Raw genomic sequence first — 24,491 nt, 5'->3', positions numbered from 1 at the left:
TCTAGCTTTGAATAGGTGACCAGATTCTGTATATTCTACTTTTGAATGACTGACCAGATTCTGTACATTCTACTTTTGAATTACTGACCAGATTCTGTACATTCTACTTTTGAATGAGTGACCAGATTCTGTATATTTTAGCTTTGAATGAGTGACCAGATTCTGTATATTCTACTTTTGAATGAGTGACCAGATTCTGTAAATTCTACTTTTGAATGACTGACCAGATTCTGGATATTCTACTTTTGAATGAGTGACCAGATTCTGTAAATTCTACTTTTGAATGACTGACCAGATTCTGTACATTCTACTTTTGAATGACTGACCAGATTCTGTATATTCTACTTTTGAATGAGTGACCAGATTCTGTATATTTTAGCTTTGAATGAGTGACCAGATTCTGTATATTCTACTTTTGAATGAGTGACCAGATTCTATAAATTCTACTTTTGAATGAGTGACCAGATTCTGTATATTCTACTTTTGAATGAGTGACCAGATTCTGTATATTCTAGCTTTGAATAGGTGACCAGATTCTGTATATTTTAGCTTTGAATGTGTGACCAGATTCTGTATATTCTACTTTTGAATGAGTGACCAGATTCTGTAAATTCTACTTTGGAATGTGAGTGACCAAATTCTGTATATTCTACATTAGAATGTGAGTGACCAGATTCTATGAATTGTATGTTTGAAGGTGAATAGTCTTTTGAAAATAAGTTTTATTTACAGAACCCACCAAACTTTTTGATAGCATCAGATCTAAGTGCTCATGTTAGTCCTGTAGTCATCCTTCCGCCTCAGTGTGAAACACCGGAGAATGAAGCAGTGGATGGAACTCTAGTAGACACAACCACACCTGAACCCTCGGTATGTTGACACTTACCATGTGTGTTGTATGTTGTGTTTACAGAAACTGCATTTACTTAGCTCTGACAAGAAAATAGGAAGACATTCATTGCACTTGAGAAGAGAAAGGAAGTTTTATAGTTCATCTCTTTTGTGGAAAGGGAAGTTAGATTAGCTTACCACCTGCATGAAAAGAGAAATAAGGGTTGTTTACAGCTTACCATCTGCATGAAAAGAGAAATAAAAGTTGTTTACAGCTTACCATTTGCATGAAAAGAGAAATAAGGGTGGTTTACAGCTTACCATCTGCATGAAAAGAGAAATAAAAGTTGTTTATAGCTTACCATCTGCATGAAAAGAGAAATAAAAGTTGTTTACAGCTTACCACCTGCATGAAAATAGTCATAAAAGTTGTTTATAGCTTACCATCTGCATGAAAAGAGAAATAAAAGTTGTTTACCTCTTTTCATGCAGATGGTAAGCTTTTTATGACTCTTTTCATGCAGGTGGTAAGCTGTAAACAACTTTTATTTCTCTTTTCATGCAGATGGTAAGCTGTAAACAACTTTTATTTCTCTTTTCATGCAGATGGTAAGCTGTAAATAACTTTTATTACTCTTTTCATGCAGATGGTAAGCTGTAAACAACTTTTATTAGTTGTTTATTGCTCACTATCCATGCCAGAATTTTATCTTTTCAGAAGCAGTTTTAGATTTTAGAAAAGTTTATGGCATATTAACAGCTATGCTCTTCTAGTCTAGGTGAATATTATATTTTGAAAACCAGTTTCAAAGTACAATTTAATTTATAGCAATATTAAGCTTTACATTCTAAGCTTATAGGAAGATTATATTTTTTTAACATTTTCAGATTTTAGTAAATTTTACAGTAAGTTACAAACCTTAAATTCTTAGTATGTAGAATTATAATTTTTAAAAATATTATTCCAGATTCTTGTAGAGTTTCTGTTTCATAATTATAATTTTTTTAAAGTTCTGATTAACATCTTATTCCAGCACAGTCCTAGTCACTTTGATGAGATGTTTGGAACAGGAGATTTTGAATTTCAAGACCAGAATGGATCTCTTTCACCAGACCCTCTTGCTGAAAAGTAGGTGTTGTTTAAAAAGCTGAATTATTTAAGTAATGGTACTTTTGTAATTTCACTGTGATAATAAGTAAACATTTCTTTTTATTGTGTTTTTATATTGTTGGTTATTTTGACTAAAATAAATTGCTTAACAATATTAAGTTTTTAAACTACTGTTCATCTGAGAGAAATTTGTAGTTTGTTAATGTTACTCAGTCCAATTGTCTCCACAAAACTTTGTTCAGAAGAATATTGAAGATGGACATGTGTTCTTGTCTATAAGTACTATGTGTAAATTTAAAATATTATACTTTACATTCATTACATACCAGAGTTATGACAGTGACTTGCATTGATTGACGACAGCTGTTACCATAGTTATTTACATTGATTGAAGACAGCTGTTACCCTAGTGATTAACATTGATTAAAGACAGCTGTTACCATAGTGATTTACATTGATTGAAGACAACTGTTACCCTAGTGATTAACATTGATTAAAGACAGCTGTTACCATAGTGATTTACAGTAACAGTTGTTGTCAATGTAACTCACTAAGATAATAGCTCTTGTCAATCAATGTAAATCACTATGGTAAAAGCTGTCACCACTCAATGCAAATTACTATGGTAACAGTTATCATCAATTAATGTAAATCACTTACTTAATAGTTGTAATTAATTAGTGCAAATCACTAACGTAACAGTTGTCATCAATGTAAATCACTATGGTAACAGTTGTCATAATGTAAATCACTATGGTAACAGCTGTCTTTAATCAATGTTAATCACTATGGTAACAGTTGTCTTCAACCAACATAGTAATTTACATTGATTGATGACAGCTGTTACCATAGGAATTTACACTGATTGATGACAACTATTGCCTTACTGGTAATAACAACTATAATATTTTTTTTAGAGAAAAGTTGATTGAACGGTTGTTACAAGAAATAGAAGACCTTAAAATGGAAATACAGAGAATAAAGATTGAGGTATGTTGTTTAATTCATATGGTATTCATCTTGAATGTGGTATTTTTAAAATTGTATTTTAATTTTCCAATTTTTCGTTGTTACTTGTGTACTCTGGAAAAAAAGAAGGGATGTTTCTAAACTTGTCTCATTTTAAGCATTATTTAAAAAATGTTTTATAGCTTGTTTTGTTTTTTAAAGTTCAATAACTGAATTCTTACGTCTTGTTGATTTGTCAGGTAGTTTTAAAAAGAAAAGTATGTGAGTAAACATAAATTCTTTGCAGTATATGTAAAGATTACAAAATATTTTATGATTGTCTAGTAGAGGCAGAGTTGATTGTTGAAATACATATTTTTTGTTTTTATTTTTAAATTGTTATTATTCTTTCAGTATTTAAGCTACAGGAAATCAAATGTGTATAATGTGCTACAGAATGTCCCACAGAGATCCATTAACATTTGCTGCACTTCTCACCATAACACTTGTCTGAAATTTATTACACCTGATATCATGATATAAGCTGTAACCATAATGAGATTCATTATAACAGTTACTTTAGGAAGTCAGTTAGATGTATTACAGTTATTACATGAGTCAAATGTGTAACAAGTGTTGTTATAATAGAATGTATTACAGTTGTTACAGTGAGTCAGATGTGTGATAAGATGTATTACAGTTGTTACAGTTACATGTATTATATTTGCTATTATAAGATGTATTACAGTTGTTACAGTGAGTCAGATGTGTGATAAGATGTATTACAGTTGTTACAGTTACATGTATTATATTTGCTATTATAAGATGTATTACAGTTGTTACAGTTACATGTATTATATTTGCTATTATCAGATGTATTACGGTTGTTACAGTCAGTTAGATGTACTACAGTTTTGAATAAGTTTAGAACAGAAATGGCATATCTATATAATGTATAAAACTTTGGATTAAATTACAGTCATAATGTATTTCATAAATCTACAGCAACCTAAGTGTATTAGATGTGATATTGTTGTATTTCAGGAAGTGAGAAAAGTGACCTTGACCTTTTGACCATAGTATCTTTCACAAACCGTCCTTGTACTAACTGGAATTTAAGTACTGTGAACATAGAGGAACAGTTTTTTGGCTGTAAATTTACTAATCTTGCTTTGACTAATTTGATCTTAAAAGCTTAACAAAATGCATAAGCTGTCTGTTTGTGTGTATTAGGACCAGCGTGTGATAGATGATCTGAATCGAGAAATTTCAGCTCTGGAATCGCAGATAGCCGAGCATGAAAGAACCATTGAGGAACTTAGAAAGGTAAAAAAAAGACTTTGATCACTTTAGCGTACTACAATTTTATTGCCTTAAGTAAAATAATTTCTTCATGTTCAATTGCAAAACCACAGTATTTCTTGTAAATTACAAAAAATTACATTTTCTGATGAATTTGTAATATACAAAATTAAAACATTACTTTTAGTTGCAAGTTTTCAACATGTATAACAATTCATGTTGGAACCAAAGTAACAGGTCAATAGAACCTTGATTTTCTAATATCCAAAACACAGTTTCGACATAGTTAAACACTTCTACATAATTTTACTTCAGAGCTCCTTGATGGCTCAGTGGTGAGTCTGAGGGCTTATCATGCTAAAACTCATGTTTTGATAGTTGCACTGAGGACAGTACAGATAGCCCATTATGTAGCTTTGTGTTTATCATACAAACTTTACTTCAGAATATTAAATTTATTTTAACATAGTTCAGTTTTTAAATATTTCACTAATGAGAAAAATGAGGTTAACAAATAAAATAAGTTTTATTTTCTGAAAGATAGTTGTGTACAATTACTTGATATAACCTTTATTAATTTATCTAAAGGATTTTAAAAACAAAAATGTTTACTTTCTATGAGTTTTAAATCAAAGAATAGATCAACCTTTTATATTTATTACTAGTTATTTGGCATTTATTACTGTAAGTCTGATTTCATGCATGAAAGAAAATTCATTGTTGAATTAGATTTAAAAAAAGTACTAAATTATCACATATTATCAAAACATAACTTTTATAAGCATATTTTTTAATGTCCTTTTTTTTAGTTGTAACTCTATCGTTATAAGTATTGAGGAAGTAAATCCCAGGGTTGTTTGTTCAGGCTTGATTTCCCATTTGTTAATCTGTGCTATGCATGTTAAAAATGTTTTGTTTTCCTCAAGAACAGAATTATACAATAATTGGACAACTGAAATGGGTATATACAATATTAGCCTTATGGTGTTTTGGTTATCAACACAGAGAACCTATATTTATACAAAAGTTGAAGAATATATAACAATGTTGCTACTAATTTATTATTCTGAAATGTTGAACCATACAAGCTGATTAAGAGACTAAAAAGGAATGTGAAATCCAATCTATCATTAAGTTCACCACTTGTCATTGTGTTAGACTGGTTGTGGGGAATTCCATCCCTTATCAGTAACTCTGGACAAGATTTGTAGTGGTGATTTATATATTTCTCATATGTATGATATTTCTTTTTGGATATACTCAATGTTGAAATTGTTTTAACATCAATCTTTCAGTCCATTAAAAAAAATCTGTCCTCAGGCCAACAGTTAGGCTTACTTTAATAGTGAGTTCCCATTCTATGTCTGGGAAATTACTATCAAAGTAGTATTAATACATTTTATCAGTTGTACATTTCAAATTCAATGAAAGTTATGTTTAGATGAACAGTTGGTGTTATATAAGCTTACAAGACTTGAATTTTCATAATTTTTTTTATATGTGTACTTTAAAGATACCAACAATTTGCTCAATTACATATATTTTTCAGTAAGTCACTGCTGGCTATTTTGACTCGGCTATATATATATATATTTTTTTTTCTAAAGAGGTTCCTGCTCCTTCTTATTTCACATCATTATTAAAAGAGAGTATATAACACTATATTTAAACTTGCTTTGTACCACTGAAAAACTCCTATGGAGGATTTTGCAAACGTTGGTTTGGTGAAATACTAGCTTGAAAGTTGATCTTTCTTTAGCATTGGTGCATTGTCCTTAAAGAGGTAGAATTGCTCATCATAGCCAGGACCTAAAACTTAACCAAAAATTGTATTCAATTCTGGTGAGTACTGGCAGAAATTGACTTCCTCAGAAGAGTAGGTTTTAAGAAGTTTTAAATATTTGATATATTTAGTGTTTTTATTTGTTTAATTGGAACCCCTGAGCTTTAGGTTTTTCCATCATCAAATTGAAAACATTATGAACCACCTGGAATCTAGCCTGTTAGTTAACAGTGTAATTTTGCATATATAGTTTACTCCTTTCAAAACTAACATTTGTTACTGAAGTTATAAGAGAATGTGTTATCATATACTGTTTTTTTTTGTATACTTTTTTACAGGAAAATGAATCATTAAAACTATCAGCTAATGCTACTTTGGAAAAAGAGGAGGCAGTGGCTAAGTTATCAGAAGCAGAAAGTAACTGTTTTCTTTTCTAATGCATAGTTAATAAAAAGATTTGATAAACATAATTTATGTTAATGGTCACTAACATATTACTTTAAAGTTTTTTTTTGCTATTTACATTTTTTTTAAATGTTTTAGTGAATATTGGCAAAGAAAAATCTCCGTTTTTTCTTGAAATAGTTTTTATATTATATTTTATATTTATTTAAGTGTAAAAAAAGTGTCTGATAACATAAACAAGATATTTTGGTGGTGACAATTTTGTAGATAAAATATTTTTCATATCTTACATATATGTTTTAATATTAGATTGAGATACAAATTAAAAATCAAAAAAGTGCTTGTATTATGAATCCATGCAATACAATTCTTTCAAATCATGCAGACAAAAAAAAAGAGACACATATTTCTTTTATTTGCTATTTTCTGAATATCCCTCATCTCACGAAAACATAATGTAGAGATACCAACAGTATTTAAAATAATGTTGAGTAACAGTCTCATTAAATGGGAGAAAATTATTATGTAGTGAAGCAAATTTACAGTAAAAATCAACATTTTAATTTAATGGTTAACTATGAATTTATGTATCACATTTTGTTTGTGTGTTCTTTAATTTTTTCAGTATCGTGCATTTGATTTTTCACTGTCATCCACCGATAAAAACATTTTTTATATCTTGAATACATTTTAGAAAAAGCAAAAACACAAGAAGAAAAATTCTTGAAAATGAAGGAGGTTTATAACAAGCTACGAGAAGAACATATTTCACTTATTAGAGCTGTAAGTAGGAACCTCTTTGTTTTTCTCATTAACATACATCACTTATTAGAGCTGTAAGTAGGAACTCTTTGTTTTTCTCATTAACATATTTCACTTATTAGAGCTGTAAGTAGGAACTCTTTGTTTTTCTCATTAACATATTTTACTTATTAGAGCTGTAAGTAGGAACTCTTTGTTTTTCACATTAACATATTTCACTTATTAGAGCTGTAAGTAGGAACCTTTTTTTTGACATTAACATATTTCACTTATTAGAGCTGTAAGTAGGAACCCTTTGTTTTTCTCATTAACATATTTCACTTATTAAAGCTGTAAGTAGGAACTCTTTGTTTTTTCACATTAACACATTTTTACTTACTAGAGCTGTAAGTAAAACTTTTTCCTTGACAGTAACGTGTTGTTGTTGTCAGAGTTGTAAGTAGCAAACGTTTTCCTTGACAGTAATGTATTGGTGTCATTATAACCATAAGTAAGAAACTTTTTACCTTGACAGTAATGTATTGGTGTCATTATAACCATAAGTAAGAAACTTTTTACCTTGACTGTAATGTATTGGTGTCATTATAACCATAAGTAAGAAACTTTTTATCTTGACAGTAATGTATTTTGCTATTATAGTTATAATCAGTCAAATATTTCCTTTACAGTAATGTGTTATTAGAACCATAAGTAATAAACTTTTTCCATTATAGCGATGTATTTGTGTTAATAGAGCTGTAATTATCATCATCTTTGCTCTGAATAAAGACTTCAAATACATTTTTAAAACAATATCTTATATATTGTTACATTTGTTTTACAAAAAGAATTAATTTAAAATCCATCCTCTCTCTTTTGTTTTTAATTCCAAAGTCTGATAATTCATTGATGCAAATTAGAAACATGTAGTAAAAACAACAGAACAGCTTAATGAAAGTTGAAGTAAATAAAATAGATCAAAATATGTCATGGTCAGTAAATATAACTGAACAGAAAATCTAAGCCTGAACCTAATGTTAAGTAAAAAACATGAATTAACATATGTAAGCCTGAACCTAATGTTCAGTAAAAAAAACATGAATTAGCATATGTAAGCCTGAACCTAATGTTCAGTAAAAAACATGAATTAACATTTGTAAGCCTTTAACCTAATGTTCAGTAAAAAAAATGCGAATTAACATATGTAAGCCTGAACCTAATGTTCAGTAAAAAATGTGAATTAACATATGTAATCCTGAACCTAATGTTCAGTAAAAAACATGAATTAACATATGTAAGCCTGAACCTAATGTTCAGTAAAAAAATGTGAATTAACATATGTAAGCCTTTAACCTAATGTTCAGTAAAAAAAACGCGAATTAACATATGTAAGACTGAACCTAATGTTCAGTAAAAAATGTGAATTAACATATGTAATCCTGAACCTAATGTTCAGTAAAAAACATGAATTAACATATGTAATCCTGAACCTAATGTTCAGTAAAAAACAATTTAATAATATAATGTGCAGAGAACTTTAAAACAACATGGCTCACTGATAAAAAATGGTCACTTTTCAAGACTTTGGAGGGGTGATGGGAGGGCTATGGGTACAGTGGTTGCCTCTGGTACACCTAGGGTAAAAAACAAAGCAGTAAGAAGCAAAGAAATTATTTATTCCTATTCATTTGGTCTTATAAACATTTTTAAAATCTAAAACTAAACAGAGAATTCTTGCATATTAACAATTGATAGCATATTACAGTTGTTTGTTTTTACTGTCCTACAAGGCCCTCTGTTCCATTTATATTAAAGCTGAAATCTTTTTTTCTACCTAATAACTCACGGTAAGGAAAGTGTATCTTTTAATAGTCGTTGACAGCTTTTTATGAGTGAGAAAATGGGCACTTTTGTGGCATAAGAGCCGGAGATTGTGTCTACCCAGCCACCTAACTCACCTGTGCATACCACTAGTAACAACATACACAAGCCTGAAACTTATAATGAGTAAAAAACAATGCAAAAAAACATGAAAGTTTGAGCCTTATGGTCAATAAAAAACAATGAAATAACCTTTTTAAGCCTAAACCAAATGTTCAGTAAAAACAGGGGAATAAGCCAAATTGAACTACATCCAATGTCAAATATAGACATGTTTCAGTTTAACTTCTTTTGACCTTTAGTTATTTAACTTAATTTAAAGAATTTGTGCTCCATTGTAAATACTAATTTCAGTGACTTAGCCAACCAAAAAGCTTTTTCATGAATAAAATAAATTTAAAGAACTGGATTTTCTATGGCTGGTGCAGTATATCAGAATACAAAATATATAGATTAGATGCTACACATGTTAAATATATGGAAATTGGTCTGTTGCAGCATGAATGTTAGAAATATTTAACAGCGTTTGTGGATTCAGCTGTATATATCTTATATTGACTGAATTTTGTGTGCAATCCATCATTTGCTTATATCTTGTGCATAGGCTTGCTTTACTGGCCTGGCCTGGCCTGATGTCAAAGGCTCAACTCTTAATTTGTGGGCCTTGGGATTGAAAATGCACAGAATATGCTTGCCCTTTCACCCATGGGAGCATTATAATGTGATAGTCAATTCTATTATTTGTTGCTAAAAAAAGCAATCGAAAAGTTTTTGGTGTATGCTGCTAGCTAGTTGCCTTCTCTCAAGTCAACAGTTTAAATTAGGGATGGCAACATAAGCCTTAGTAGTTTTGTAATAAACAAAACTTTTTTATTTTATTATTTTAGAAAGCAGACATTGAAAAGCACCTTAGTTCAGCTAGAAACATGGCTGATGAAGCGGAGAAAAATAATCAGGTGATTTTATTGTTTCACTGCTACTCAAGATTTATTAGTAATTTATTTAGATTTATATTCAGTTCAATCATGAACCTTGAAATTACAGTAAGACAGGAAAATAAGTTTGTGTGTAATGTATTGAAGAATTATATTTTGTGTTGTTAAGTGCATGTGTTTGTTTTCAAAAACATTTGATAATTTTCATGTCTTTTAAATAATTTTTTAATCAGATGGAAATTATAAGGTACAATTTTAATTACAACATTTTGTTTTGTTTTTTATAAATAAAGAAGTAAGATGCTTCAATAAATATATGTAGAAAGTGGTAGCTATGTTTAAATATATTTGTTTTGGCCATATATATTTTAATTACATACATGTTTTATTGTAGAATTTTTGTCTTAGTTTCCTTCAGTAGCAACAATATAATAAAATTCTATTAAAAATAACATAATATTTTGTAAACTAATACAAAATAATTTGAAACTTTTCTGTAAAACAACAGTACAACACATTTAAACTTGAAGCATATTTTCTATCAAAACAAAACAATAACATACATAAACTTGAGACTTTTCTGTAAAAACAATAGAACACCACATTTAACCCTTTCACTGTGGCTGGGATGTATATTTACCAGTACACTGGAAATATATGTCCCAGCTGCAGTGAATGGATTAAACTTGAAAGATATTTTCCATAAAATCAAAAGAATAACACGTACGAACTTTAAACTTCTCTGTAAAAATAACAATGCAACACATTTAAACTTGAAAGATATTTTTTGTAAAAACAACAGATTTAAAGGATATTTACTGTAAAAACAACAGATTTAAAAAATATCTACTGTAAAAACAACAGAACACCATGTTTAAACTCAACATAATTTGTATTAAAAAGTTGGAAAAAATATGCAAATGTAAACTGATTTTATATAAAAAAAACAACAGACTAAAGTATGTAAGTGTAAAACTTATTTTCTGTGAAAAAAAACCCATCAGACTTACATTATAAGTTAGAAACTTTTCTGTAAAAACAACATATTTTCATTTGTAAAACTAAATTACTGTAGAATATGATTATTATGTAATGAGGCTTGATTTTCATAACCTCAGTTTGATTCTGTGAATTTCTTTGGGCCTGTAAACTGTAAAAAGTATTCTGTTGGAAAACAAGTTATCTCCCCTGATTCATTGAACTTATATTGGCCAATAGAGGGCTAAGCCTATTTAACTGGTAATAAATTGCAAAGCAAAAGTCCTAAATTTTGCAGGAAAATAAAAATAATGCCACAAATAGTATCAACTTTAAGTGAAAAACTTTAAAATCAACCTGCAAACTGGCAACCATGATAGATGTTTCACAAAGAAAAGTGTTTGAAATATTCATTAAATCAAAAGTTAAAGATGTAATGAATTAAACACTTTCCAAAAATGGCTTTTTTTGTTGTCCGGGTGAATTTGATTTTTTCATTCCTGCCACAAAAGAACAAACCAATTTCAGTAGATAATTATATAAAGAGTGCACGAGTATTGAAGTGTGGTTATTTTTTTAACCCGGTCTATCATTAGGAGCTACAACAGACCCTGCAAGTGCTGAAGAGTGAGAAAACAGTGGCTGAAGAGAAACTTCAACAGTCTGCTAATCTTTCTAGTGAAGAACTTGCTGCAGTAACAGAGAGTAAGGTGGAGTTAGAGAAGATTGTTGATGTAAGAAGTTCCTGTGTTTTGTGACACTTTAAGATGAAGTAGTAGTTCACATTCGTTATTGGTTTCTGTGTTCTTTTTGTATGTATATTGCTATTTGTTTCTTATTTATGAGAAGATGGGAAAGTTTAATTTGACTTTTTATTGTATATTTATTGAGTATAAACGAAATGCTTTGATGTAATATGTCAAACTATTTTGACCCAAAGTTGCCCAAAGATCATTTGTATTTGTGAGGCATTTCCTTCAAGAAATAATGATAGAAAGAAGTGAGAAACATTTGTAAAAATGGTTCACAACTTTGCTGGGCAGGTTGGCTTAGTACAGATTGATTTTTGCAGAAACTGAAAGACGACTTGTTAAAGTTAGAGAATGAGCAAGGAAGCCTTCAGAAACAACTTGAGAAATTGTTGGAAGAAAACCTGCTGCTAACAGCTTCTGAAGAAGGCCATAAAGCCAAAGTGCAGAGTCTATGGCAAGATCATGTAGATAAACATCGCGAGTTGTTTGGTGAGAAAAACAGTGCTTTTGTCTTGTTTTATAAAAAATGTAGGGCTTTGAAGGCTTATTTAAATAGCATTGTAATTTATCTTAATATTATGATCACCTTCATAGAATATATGGACACATATGGCTATCTAAGTTATTAAATGTATTAATATAGCTATATTGTGGTCAGTTGAACTGGGTTTTATCTAGATTTAAGTGACTTCACAAGTATGAGCAAACTAGACAATTATGTTTAGTTCTGACTGATTTATGTAGGACTAGTTAAAAGTCTTAGCTAAGATAAGAAGAATGATAAAATTCAGATTACTCATGTTATATGTCAGTATATTTTCTTGTTCAGAGTTGGATGAATTGATGGTAGTGTAATACCATCTGTAATATTCATATTGCTTGTCAAATTGTGTTATTATGGTCCTCAGACTGTCTGACTAAATACTGTCTCATAAATGTGTGTTTTTAAAAATCTAAATAAAATAAAATTTGTAATTACATTTCATTTGATCTCACCATTTGGTATTAATTGTATATTACTGATATATGGTAACTGTGTAGTGTACATGTGTGAGGATATAATGAATACTATTATCTTAATCTGTGTTTTAGTGAACCTCATAGGAGAAGCAGAACACATCGTTCAGACAACACTAGAGGAGTTTGATAACCCAGCTTTAGCTGCAATGACATGTGCACCAGGTGATATATCAACTGTTTTATTTTGGATGTGGTGTTTTAGTGTTGGCATACTTAACATGACTTCAGAGTGAAATATAGAAGTATTATTAACAAAGTTTGCACATAAAGAATAACTTATTAATTATCAAGTAAGTTAATTTTAATGATAAATTAAAACAATATCATGATGGTAAATTCTAGTTGTAATAAATAAGATACTTTGCTAATTATTAAGTAAATCAGTCTTTTTTTATCACAGTGTAATTGTGTTGCATTGTAAAGTATCTGTTGATAACAAAGCAAATTACTTTACTGGCATTATAATAAAACTACTCATGAAGATAATTAAATGTCTGTGGGTAAGTCTCTGGACTTACATTGTATAACTTTGGACATGTCTGTGGGTAAGTCTCTGGACTTACATTGTATAACTTTGGACATGTCTATGGGTAAGTCTCTGGACTAATATTGTATAACTTTGGACATGTCTGTGGGTAAGTCTCTGGACTTACATTGTATAACTTTGTGCTGAAAAACAGCAACAACAATTAACAGTGATAAAATAATATTTTGAAAATTAAGAAAGCTTAACGATTTTTAATATAAAATCTTTTTAAGAAAATAATCTACTGATGATAAGTTTAAAGAAGAAATTGATGACGAAATAAACAAATTTAGGGATATACATTTAATGATTTATTGATAATAAATTTAAATGAACAGTTGGTGAAAAAATACATGAGTTTATTAATCAAAACCAAAATAACCTATTTCCAATAAACTGGATTTGTTTAATAATAATAATAAATCTCATTGATCTTTGAATGATAAAGGAGATTTCTAATAATAATTCAAAGATCAATGATCAAGGTTATTGAGCAGGGAAAAAACTAAAATTAATGACATACTAAATCAGTCTGTTGAAGAAAAAACAAAGTTGTTGATGATGTTATTGGTTATGTAAAGGAAGATAATATTTTCACGATCAATTCAAAATATCTATAAATGCTTAAGTAATATAATAACATTCTGGAAAAACAATTCTATGTAATAATACTTGTCCCTCTCAGATGAGTGTTGAAAACCTAGTGGAGAAAATTACTGAGCATATACTAAGTTTGATTTTCTTTGTTTAGAATACCTTCTTCATCAGACAGAACCAACCAAAGTCAGTCTGCACAAAATGGAGACAGGTTACAATAAATATCTCCAAGATCCTATTGGTAATAATAAGTTTAAAAATTTTTAATTCTTAACAACTTTCATTGTTTCTTTTTTTTTTACATGTTCAATTGTAATACATGTTTGTCTGTCTAGTATTGATTTTTTAAACATTCTTATTGGCCATAACTAACATTTATAGGAATCATAGTTGCATAACTGGAGTATTAATTAAGCTGATGTAACATAGTTATAAATGCAGTGTTCTACCAGATGTAAAGATTTAGATTTCTGATCATGTAAGTTTGTGAACCTGCATCTATGTATATATATACAGAGGTGTGCAATTCCTACCGCCCAGCTTCAGAAACAAGAAATTCCACCATTATACTTTGCCCACTGGACAAGTACTTCCTTTTTTACTTCATTCATTCCATTGCTATAAAAATACCCCAGATAGATTACTATGAAGCCTCAGAAGTTCCTGAAATTTCCAAGCTACGGAAGTCTAGCACATACATATGAACATTTAATATACATATCTCTATAATTCACAAACCCTCAAGTCGCACACACCAAGTTCTTATTACATAATATTATTATTGGTTTTGTCTAGGAAGAATACATAACATAACAAAAATGACTAATAATAAACTGTTAAATATATATATATATGTGTGTGTGTGTGTGTAGATATAGATATTAAACAACATTTTATATGATTGCAGCATTAATGAAAACTATAATTTCTTTACAGCTTCATGCATGGGGTATTCTGCATGCTGAGCTGTAAAATCCTAATGACCAAATGTTAAAAGCCATACAATACCTGAAGAAATATATATGAAAAGCACTGATACAAAACCTGGTATATGATAAGCGTAATTAGAAATTACCTCCACTCACATAAGTAGCTATTCTCGTTCAGTGTTGCCCTCTATATGCAAAAAAAATGTTTGTACATGTCACAAACCATGAATCTCCCACATCTGGAATTGACTGATTCCAGTGCGTCTCACATGCAAATCATCATGAGACAACCCTACACCAATAAGAATTCGACTCTCTTGACGCATGCGACTCCCTCTTTTCAATTCCACCGAACTATCACCTTGAGTTTGGTAGTACTCGTGTTCTAAAATATAGTTCTTCAAGTATTTTGATTTTAATTTGTCTGTATCTTTGTATTAATTTCTCCCAACAAGCTTACTCATACAATAGTGATATTTGTAACTTGTTGAGTTATTCCAAAGTGGAATTATTTTATATTTATACCTGGTTATGGAACTTATTACTTCTTTACAAAACCTTTTTCTTTGTTTCTGCCAACACAGTTGTCTTTGGTTACTCATTTTGCATTATGAATTCTACATTACCACTTTGGAGGTTATACGTTCTATTCGCACATTTATATTGGCTTCGGGTCGCAGTACTCCGTGGGAAGATTTTAAGCTTTACTTCATCAGGCCTCGCCTCGAGTTTGGGGGCCCACATATTTTCACATACAGTCCACCGACTTTGGAACGATAAGACGTTATATTTTTATGGTTTTTGAATACTTTTGATATTATTATCTGTAGTTATTTGAATTTTATAGTATAAGTTTTGTTTGTTTAGTCGATACTTCAGGATTATCGCAAGTTACATTATATATATCTTGTTAGCTTAGGCTTAACAAGTGTCTGTTAATTTCTTACCATTTATTTCATATAATTTATACTTTATACACTTTACCCTTAATTTCTTTTGTGTGGGCCCCTGTGGGCTGCGGTCCACCCTACCTGCTCAAAATATTGCTCGCCTTTTCCCTATAATGGCTGAACCCATTTCAGATGGCCCAGATATTCTTAGTTTTCCTCTACCTTAGATTGCATTCCAGACCTTTATTGCAGAATCTGCTCGGTCTGTCTCAGTTTTTTTAGACACATTTCACAGTATATTCCATTCTCCTGACATTTTTTCTTTTTTATTTTTGTTGTCTCTTTTCAGATTTGGTACTTGCAAGCTTCACCATATACAGGCTTTGATTCTTTTTGCCTTCACTTACCATCAAGCAGATTTTCTTCTTGGTTTTATGTCCTTGGAATCTCTGTTACTTCTTTCCATTTTCTTCACTACCTAGTTTTTCTGTTTTGTTTTACCATATCTACTCTCCTATGTGTAATGCTTATCATCCACTTTCTTTCCTAGGTATTTCACCCATATTTAATGATTTTCGTGGGATATGTCCTCCTGCTTCCCTCCATGTTGGGGGGGGGGGTTGCCATCCTCTGTTATTTCCCCCGACATGTGGCTTCTTTCCTTTTGGGAAGTTCTTGGGTGGGACACTGCTGTTTGTTTCCCATCCACTGCTAATAGAGATTTATGATCTAATTTTTTTCTCCACCGATCAGTTTTTTTGGGGGCTCCTCCTGTACGTTTATTGTCATGTGGGGTATCTGCCATGCTATATTACATTTTTTGTTTCATTCCGAGATATTTTCATCTTTATTCTTTCACATGTCTAGCAATTTTTTGTCCTTCACCTGTCATACCTACAGGTTTTCTCCATTTGTCTTGTATGCTCAATGCTGTTTGGGGTTCTGGTTATTTCACCACATAGTTTGGTCCCAGTTTTGTGCCTTGCCCTTTGGACTTGTCTGGTACCATATGTCTTTTGCGGGGTGGTCTGCATTTTACCTACATAATTCATTGAATGTATAACTTTGGTTAGCTACTTCTGACTGGGGAATACTATTCACATACTCAGAAACTTCTTCCATAGTCAGCTAGGGTTGTTGGATTTTCCATTTGGATGTGTGTCTTTCCTGTTCCATACATCACATTCTCATCTCTTTGGGGTGGGTATTTTTACAAACACCTCTGTTGGTACCATCCATTGATTTTCCTCTTATTTTTCTTCCTTCCCTCTTCTGTATCAGTTGATAGATTTTCATATCCCTATGATGTCGGGTTTCCTGCTTCCTTCCTCTATTCTGGATTGTTTCTCTTCCCTTATGCTCATCTCCATTGGTTGGGGATGTGGTTCAATCTGTAGGAGTCTTCAGGACTATGGTCTCCAGGCAAACAGTTTTATTCACTTTACACCCTGGCACTTCATCCAGTCCAATGTGCTTTCATTCACTCTTTTCATTTTGTCCAGATATGACTAATCATATTTCATTTCGACTATTTGATGGTGGCTTTTATCACTTGCCAAGGGGATGTTCTTACTTGTTCCTTTTGTGGTAGACAGTGGATCTCCCTTTTTGAACCCATGCACTTCACGTACGTCTCCTGGAGGGTCATGTTCCAGGTTTTTGTCCTCGCTGTTCATTGTCTTTCCAGTTTCGTCACATTTTCTCCCTAGGAGTGACCTCTTGATTCTCCAAAATTTTGATAGCTCTACCTCCTGTGGGGTACTCCTCCAAGTTTTTGAATTTTTTATCAATTCCCAAGGAATTCTCTCTAGTTCATCATCCCTTGCCCTGGCTGTCGATGTGTTCAGACAGGATTACATCCAGTTTCCCACATTAGTTTTTCTCCTTTCATCAGTTTTTTCCCCAAATACTTGTTTTTCCAAGTCACTCTGATTCAGGTCTTTCTAATTGATTTTCTGGCCTGCTCGAATCTGGGTTTTTCTACTGTTTCGGTTCAATTCTTTTCTTTGTTCTGGATCATTTTTATTTTCCTCCATTTCGTGGCTCGTGTGGCTTATTTCTTTCAACTTTTCCATTTCTTTCCTTCTTCTCGATTGGTTCCAGATGACCTTGTCAGTCCAGTACATGCTTTGGGTTGCTTCATTGTTTTCAAGGTTTTCCACTGAATCCATCTCCCACGATTACCTTCCCTTATTCTACTGCTTTGTCTGTGATTTTTTTTCTTCCTCCCTGACCCATTGGGATTGTGATTCGATTGGCCTTTTATTCCTTGTATCCTTCTTCCCATCATTGATTCCTCATGTCTTCACTAGGATTATGCACCTTCTCTTTTCTCTGCATATCCAAACTGTTCTTTGGTGGTACTTTGTCTGTCGAACAGAGGGACTACTACTCATACGTTCATCTCCCATTCTTTACTTTGGGTAGCTGTTTCTTCCTTTTTGGGGTACTGTCCTCCACCTTCATTCTTTTAGTATATATACCTCTTATTTTCAGGGACATCTCCCTCTCTTTTTCTTTCTGGCTCCCACTTTGTGGTGAGTGGTACCTGTCCAGATATACCTAAACTATTAAAAGTCACACTGTGGCTTGTAGGTTAATCCTTGTGATAAGTTTGCTTCATAAGTATGCCTGTCCCAGACCGTACTCATCCATGGACTACATGGGTAAAGCAGAAGGGGATAGCTGCCCATCCCTGCCATACCTTGTATTGAATAAATCAGTATTGTCTGCTTTTCAGAATAGGGTTTTGTGGACACCCATTGCACTGTCTCAGGTGTTGTCATTCCTCCACACTTTCCACTACTCTTTCTTCCCCCTTTTCTTCTAGTGGAATTTGAGAGTCCTTACCACTTTCCAGTTCCAAGCTGGGGGTGGTGGACTGTGGAGGCATCCTCCTGAATGTGATAATGAAATACAAATAATATATATAAATTATTATAAAACCATTCAGTTGAAAGTAGTCATTATATATTTGAGTAAGATGGTTTACATTACACAGACATCTTTTTGATGCCAATTGTCAGTTTTCCAGGTTGATAGTTCAATTTCTGACATTGTTATAAAACAACAACATGTGATCGTTCATGAACTTGAGGTGCAAAAGACAGTATGATCCTCTTTTCTACCCCCACATGGCATGGGTTTTAGATATATTTGACTTGTCGTGTACAGTCCGTTGCACCTTAGCCACTCTACACCTAGGGGTACATCATTTAATCTTACCCACTTTTATGTTTTCTGGGATTGAGTTTCATAACTTGAATATATGATATATGGTTTGGGTCACTATCCTGTCATAGTTTTCTCCAATTTGGACATGATCCTCCAATTTTCTGCCCATATATGCGACATCTTTCCCCAATGGGTGAAGAGTATACCTGGTTCAGAAGTGGTGCAGTCTCCCACGTACGATCTTCAACTCTGAAGATCTCTTTGAGAGTGTGTTCTGGACATTTTTAAAGGATGCTTCTTTCTTTCACTCACACCGGTCCCTATTCAGTGTGAGGTTCTAGCTAGTTATGTGAGCGGAAGTAATGTATCGTATCAGAAATTATGATTTTCCTTTACTGAAAATGTATTTCCAATAGGTACTTACCCCTCTCACACTTTCCACCTTTCCTCCCCACTGAAAACTGGTGCTTCCATTTTTTGCCAAAACTCGAAGTGATAGTTCAGTAGAATTAAATAGAGGGAGTTGCTTGTGTCAAGAGAGTTGCACTCTTATTGGTGGAGGGTTGTTGCATGATGATTTTCATGCGAGATACATTGGAATCAGTCAATTCCAGATGTGGGAGATTCAAGGCTTGTGGCATGCACAAAACATTTTTTTAATATAGAGGGCAGCACTGAACAAGAATAGCTATTTATGCGTCAAGAGAGTATGTTGCACTCTTATTGGTGGAGGGTTGTTGTATGATTATTTGAATGCGAGACACATTAGAATCAGTCAATTCCAGATGTGGGAGATTCAAGGTTTGTGGCATGTACAAAAAATTTTTTGCATATAGAGGGAAGCACTGAATGAGAATAGCTATTTATGTGAGAGAAGGTAAGTACCTATCGGAAATGCATTTTCAGTATAGGAAAATTATAACACCTGATATATAAAATGCATAGATTCTAAACCAGCTCTATGTCATTTTCGACAAAACTGAGCTACTAATGACACTGTAGTGACTCTGTTCACTATTAAATAAAAACAAAATCATAGATGGGAAGGGGCAAGTAGAGTTTTAAGAAAGACAAGTACATTTTTCTAGTATTTTAGCCCTTGACCAAGAATACTTTTTCAAAAATTCCACATCACTGAGATATGTATGCAGTATATTTTAGATATCTTGGGGGTAGAAGGGTTATATACCATATAACAATAATTTAAAGATGAATTTAATCAGCCATAAGACTACTATATGTATTTTGCATTTTACTTTTTTTTTTTTGGAGTACTTGAATTTGGTTTTGTAATAAGTAGTAATAGAAAAACAAAGCTCTAGAACACTTTCAAGATTTAATTCAACATTAATTGTTATTAATTCTAGTGTTAAATAATATAATGTTGGCTTATTCAACATTAATTGTTATTAATTCTAGTGTTAAATAATATAATGTTGGCTTATTCAACATTAATTGTTATTAATTCTAGTGTTAAATAATATAGTGTTGGCTTGTTCAACATTAATTGTTATTAATTCTAGTGTTAAATAATATAGTGTTGGTTTGTTCAACATTAATTGTTATTAATTCTAGTGTTAAATAATATAATGTTGGCTTGTTCAACATTAATTGTTATTAATTCTAGTGTTAAATAATATAGTGTTGGCTTGTTCAGCATTAATTGTTATTAATTCTAGTGTTAAATAGTATAATGTTGGCTTGTTCAACATTAATTGTTATTAATTCTAGTGTTAAATAATATAGTGTTGGCTTGTTCAGCATTAATTGGTATTAATTCTAGTGTTAAATAATATAGGGTTGGTTTGTTCATTCTAGTGTTAAATGATATAATGTTAACTTGTTCAACATTATTTTTATAAAGTTCAGTGTTACATAATATAGTGTTGGCTTATTAGACATTTGTTGCTGTTATTAAATAATGAAGGGATTACTAGTTACACTGCAACTAGAAGACAAGGAACTAATATACATTTGTCCTTACATTAATATATTTAGATATGAAAGAACTCGTACAGTCATTGAACTTCTTCTCTCACCAGCTAGCAGATTTACTACTACATGGAAAAGCTACTTCACATGCATCACCTAACATTGAACATGGAGATGGTGGGTTTTGGTTTCAATCCCAAGAGTCTTAGTGTAATGTTGTAATATACATTTGAAAAGTTAAATTACATTATATTAAGGTTATTTTTCCATAATTACCAGTTGAATAATTTAGGATTCTTTTTGCTTTAAGATGGATATTTTTTTGTTGAAAATAAGGAAATCTTTAAGTCCTAATTATTTATTAAACATTATTAATAAAAACTTTGTGTAAAAGTTTTCAATTTAGTTTCAAATACATTTAGTCACTTTTATAGTAAGATTTCCAAAGAGATTAATTTTGAAATAATTTAGCATACAGGATGTGGAGCTGTGGTTCCATAGTTTTTGTCCCATTACCATTAAAAAAAACTAAATCTTGCCATTATAAGAGTGAAGGCCACATCCCACACAATAGTTGGCAGTAGGTGGTGTTGAAAAGCTACTTTCCTTCATCTTGACATAATTTAATGAGAATTTCTCTATTCTTGTCTTTGTTTGGTGAGGGTTGTGTTTTAGTTCATGATAAGGTATTGATATGTTCAATATTGTTTATAGATAGTGGAAGTTGTAGGTCAACATTTTTCCATTTGTTTCTCAGAGTTGGCCAGTGCATGTAGACATCTGGGGATGGATACACTGGACTTGTTTATGACAATGAAAGAACAAGGTAAGACACTAACTTATGTTGCACTTTTTATGTGAATTATCTAAAAAATTGCTTGTAATTGTAATATTAACATCAAAGTTACATTTTTTGTATGGTTTGAAATTTTATGTTTTCCATTAAAAAAACAAACACATTTTCTTCAAATGATTCAGGCTGATGGTGTAGACAGTAACACCCTGTTTTGCTCTGTTTTTATTTTTAAGGTGCTGAGGAAAATGTTCCTGCCAAGATGCTTCAAGTGAGGTCAAGCATCGAAAAGATCAATTCTCTCACAGAAGGTCTAGTCCCTAACATGTCCACTGAAGACCCCCACAAACTGGGAGATATGGTAGAGGAGGAATTGGGTGAGATGGATAAAGTCATTGAGGAGGCTGCAAAAATGATAGAGGTTTGTTTTTGTAGTATTCTGAAATATATATATTGCTTGAAATAGGAAGATAACACTTGGTGTTCAGCTGTGATTTGAAATGCAAAAGACATCTTCAGAGAAAAAAGTATAATGTTTGATTCTATATTATATATATTTGTTTGTAGACAGAGAGTTGTTCATGATCTGTGGTTATGACCTACATATCCAGTAACCTTGCTGCTGGCCTTCTCCTTGGTCTGTGGTGATACAGGATAAAAACCATGACCCTGTCACATTGCTGCTAGCCCTCTCCGTGGTCTGTGGTGACACAGGATAAAAACCATGACCCTGTCACATTGCTGCTAGCCCTCTCCGTGGTCTGTGGTGACACAGGATAAAAACCATGACCCTGTCACATTGCTGCTAGCCCTCTCCGTGGTCTGTGGTGACACAGGATAAAACCATGACCCTGTCACATTGCTGCTAGCCCTCTCCTGGTCTGTGGTGACACAGGTTAAAAACTATTATCCTGTCACCTTGTTGCTGGCCCTTTCCATATTTTATGGCAATACAGGATAAAAACTGTGACCCTGTCACTTTTCTGCTAGCCCTCGCCATCGTCTTTGGCAATACAGGTTAAAAACTGTGACCCTGTCACCTTGCTGCTAGCCCTTTCCATGGTCTGTGGCAACATAGGTTACAAACCATGAGTTTGTCATCTTGCTGCTAGCCCTTTCCATGGTCTGTGGCGACACAGATTTAAAAACCACGACCCTGTCACTTTGCTGCTAGCCCTCTCCATGATATGTGGCAACACAGGTTAAAAAACATGACTCTCTTGTTGCATCTCACTTCAAAAAGTAAATGGTACTTAATGTTGACTTCTGGTTAGGTTACATAACAGGTCTTCCTTAATGTTGACTTCTGGTTAGGTTACATAACAGGTCTTCCTTAATGTTGACTTCTGATTAGGTTACATTAAAAATGTCCTTAATGTTGACTTCTGGTTAGGTTACATTACAGATCTTCCTTAATGTTGACTTCTGGTTAGGTTACATTACAGATCTTCCTTAATGTTGACTTCTGGTTAGGTTACATTACAAGTCTTCCTTAATGTTGACTTCTGGTTAGGTTACATTACAAGTCTTCCTTAATGTTGACTTCTGGTTAGGTTACATTACAAGTCTTCCTTAATGTTGACTTCTGGTTAGGTTGCTTTACAGATCTTCCTGGTGCAAAGATTTCGTATTCTGTGATTATAAATGCATCAAGGCATGAAATAGAGTAATTCAAACAAAAAAGATATCTGTTGTGTTAGACTCTATCAGTAAATTAAGAGAAGGCTGGATTCAAAGGAAGATAAAGAGATGTAGTGTTGGACTTATCAGTAAAGCAAGAGAAGGCGTGATTCGTGACATTTGGCAAGCTTTTAGTAAATATGACATGCCTTTTGTATACAAAAAATCTGATTTTTTAGTTAAGTATTTTTACTAAAGATTAGTCCATGAATATATGGAGTCTAAAGTGATAAATTTCTAATTTTTACATTTTACTTACTCCTATAACGATAAATAAAAAAGTATACATAAAAAACGAAATATTTGATAATTACACTTGGCATCTTGTTTATTTTGCTATCAGTCTGCCAATAAAGTTAAGTCTATGTTTTTTGTACTGATGGTACTAGTACATTAAACAATTTTTTATTTATTTGCAGAAAGCACATAAATACGCAGCATAATAACATACACAAATCAAGCAATGTTCTATAACTATTATAATTTAACCCTTTCCAGACGAGTCCTGGGTGAAAGGCCATGTCATCTCGTTTGTTGACTCATATTCAAAATTTTATTGAACTACTGTTTCATGAATTAATGTCAATATGTTTGGTATCAAACTGTAGATTATAATTCAGATTTTAGTATTATACATTACTCAATTTCTTAATTTAAAGTAAATGTTAAGAAACACAGATAAACATAGATTTTTGTGTGTCACGTGGTATGTTGAATGCAGCATTGATTCAAATTAGATGTTTGTGAAGTCAAAATACTAAGTCTATAGTTTTGTACAAATTAGAAACTCAAATTAGCAATATTGACAAGCTAGAATATAAAATAAGAAGGTCTTATCTTTTCTATTTACTAAGATATTGCTCATGTAATAAATCAAACATAGTGGCACCCCGCCCACCTCTTTCCATTTTTGCAAACTCTCCCTTATATACACTTACTTCTATGTATGACATGAATAACCAATCGGAAGCTCAGAATGTCCCCCTAGTGGCTTTCTCAGCCATTTTAATGGACTTGGCACCATTTCTTTCTTTTGAACCAATATTTCAACAAGGTGGGGTGTGTCTTTAGTCTGCTCAAAATTTAATACTTTTTTAGACTAAAATAGAGCTTAAAAACTAAGCTTGATAAATTATAATGGAATTCTATGGTATGGATATAATAATTTATGATTTTTTAGTTATTCAAATATGTATATATAACCTAAAAAAATTATTTTGTTTCGTATCCTCCATGTGCAAAATTTTTAAAGGCTTAGCAACCTACGTCACTCAGCAACAGAG

The 24,491-nt window shown here is 31.9% G+C and overlaps 1 protein-coding gene across 1 annotated transcript in view; it reads left to right on the top strand.

Annotated features, from left to right (window-relative positions):
* Window positions 1-24,491, top strand: part of LOC106471796 (huntingtin-interacting protein 1-like) — a 61,469-nt gene that overhangs the window by 17,978 nt on the left and 19,000 nt on the right. Inside the window, exons 9-22 of the mRNA XM_022400409.1 lie at window positions 733-870; window positions 1,866-1,960; window positions 2,860-2,932; window positions 4,124-4,216; window positions 6,314-6,392; window positions 7,075-7,163; window positions 9,890-9,958; window positions 11,512-11,649; window positions 11,988-12,156; window positions 12,760-12,849; window positions 13,965-14,051; window positions 20,802-20,912; window positions 21,493-21,561; window positions 21,765-21,949. Of these exons, the coding sequence (XP_022256117.1) occupies window positions 733-870; window positions 1,866-1,960; window positions 2,860-2,932; window positions 4,124-4,216; window positions 6,314-6,392; window positions 7,075-7,163; window positions 9,890-9,958; window positions 11,512-11,649; window positions 11,988-12,156; window positions 12,760-12,849; window positions 13,965-14,051; window positions 20,802-20,912; window positions 21,493-21,561; window positions 21,765-21,949 (1,485 nt within the window). The remainder of the gene's footprint in view (window positions 1-732; window positions 871-1,865; window positions 1,961-2,859; window positions 2,933-4,123; window positions 4,217-6,313; window positions 6,393-7,074; window positions 7,164-9,889; window positions 9,959-11,511; window positions 11,650-11,987; window positions 12,157-12,759; window positions 12,850-13,964; window positions 14,052-20,801; window positions 20,913-21,492; window positions 21,562-21,764; window positions 21,950-24,491) is intronic.

The sequence above is a fragment of the Limulus polyphemus genome, unplaced genomic scaffold, assembly GCF_000517525.1.
Source record: "Limulus polyphemus unplaced genomic scaffold, Limulus_polyphemus-2.1.2 Scaffold4865, whole genome shotgun sequence".
In the NCBI taxonomy this organism is placed as follows: domain Eukaryota; kingdom Metazoa; phylum Arthropoda; class Merostomata; order Xiphosura; family Limulidae; genus Limulus; species Limulus polyphemus.
The sequence above is the reverse complement of the archived record's forward strand: the minus strand, read 5'-3'. Positions and strand labels throughout refer to the sequence as shown.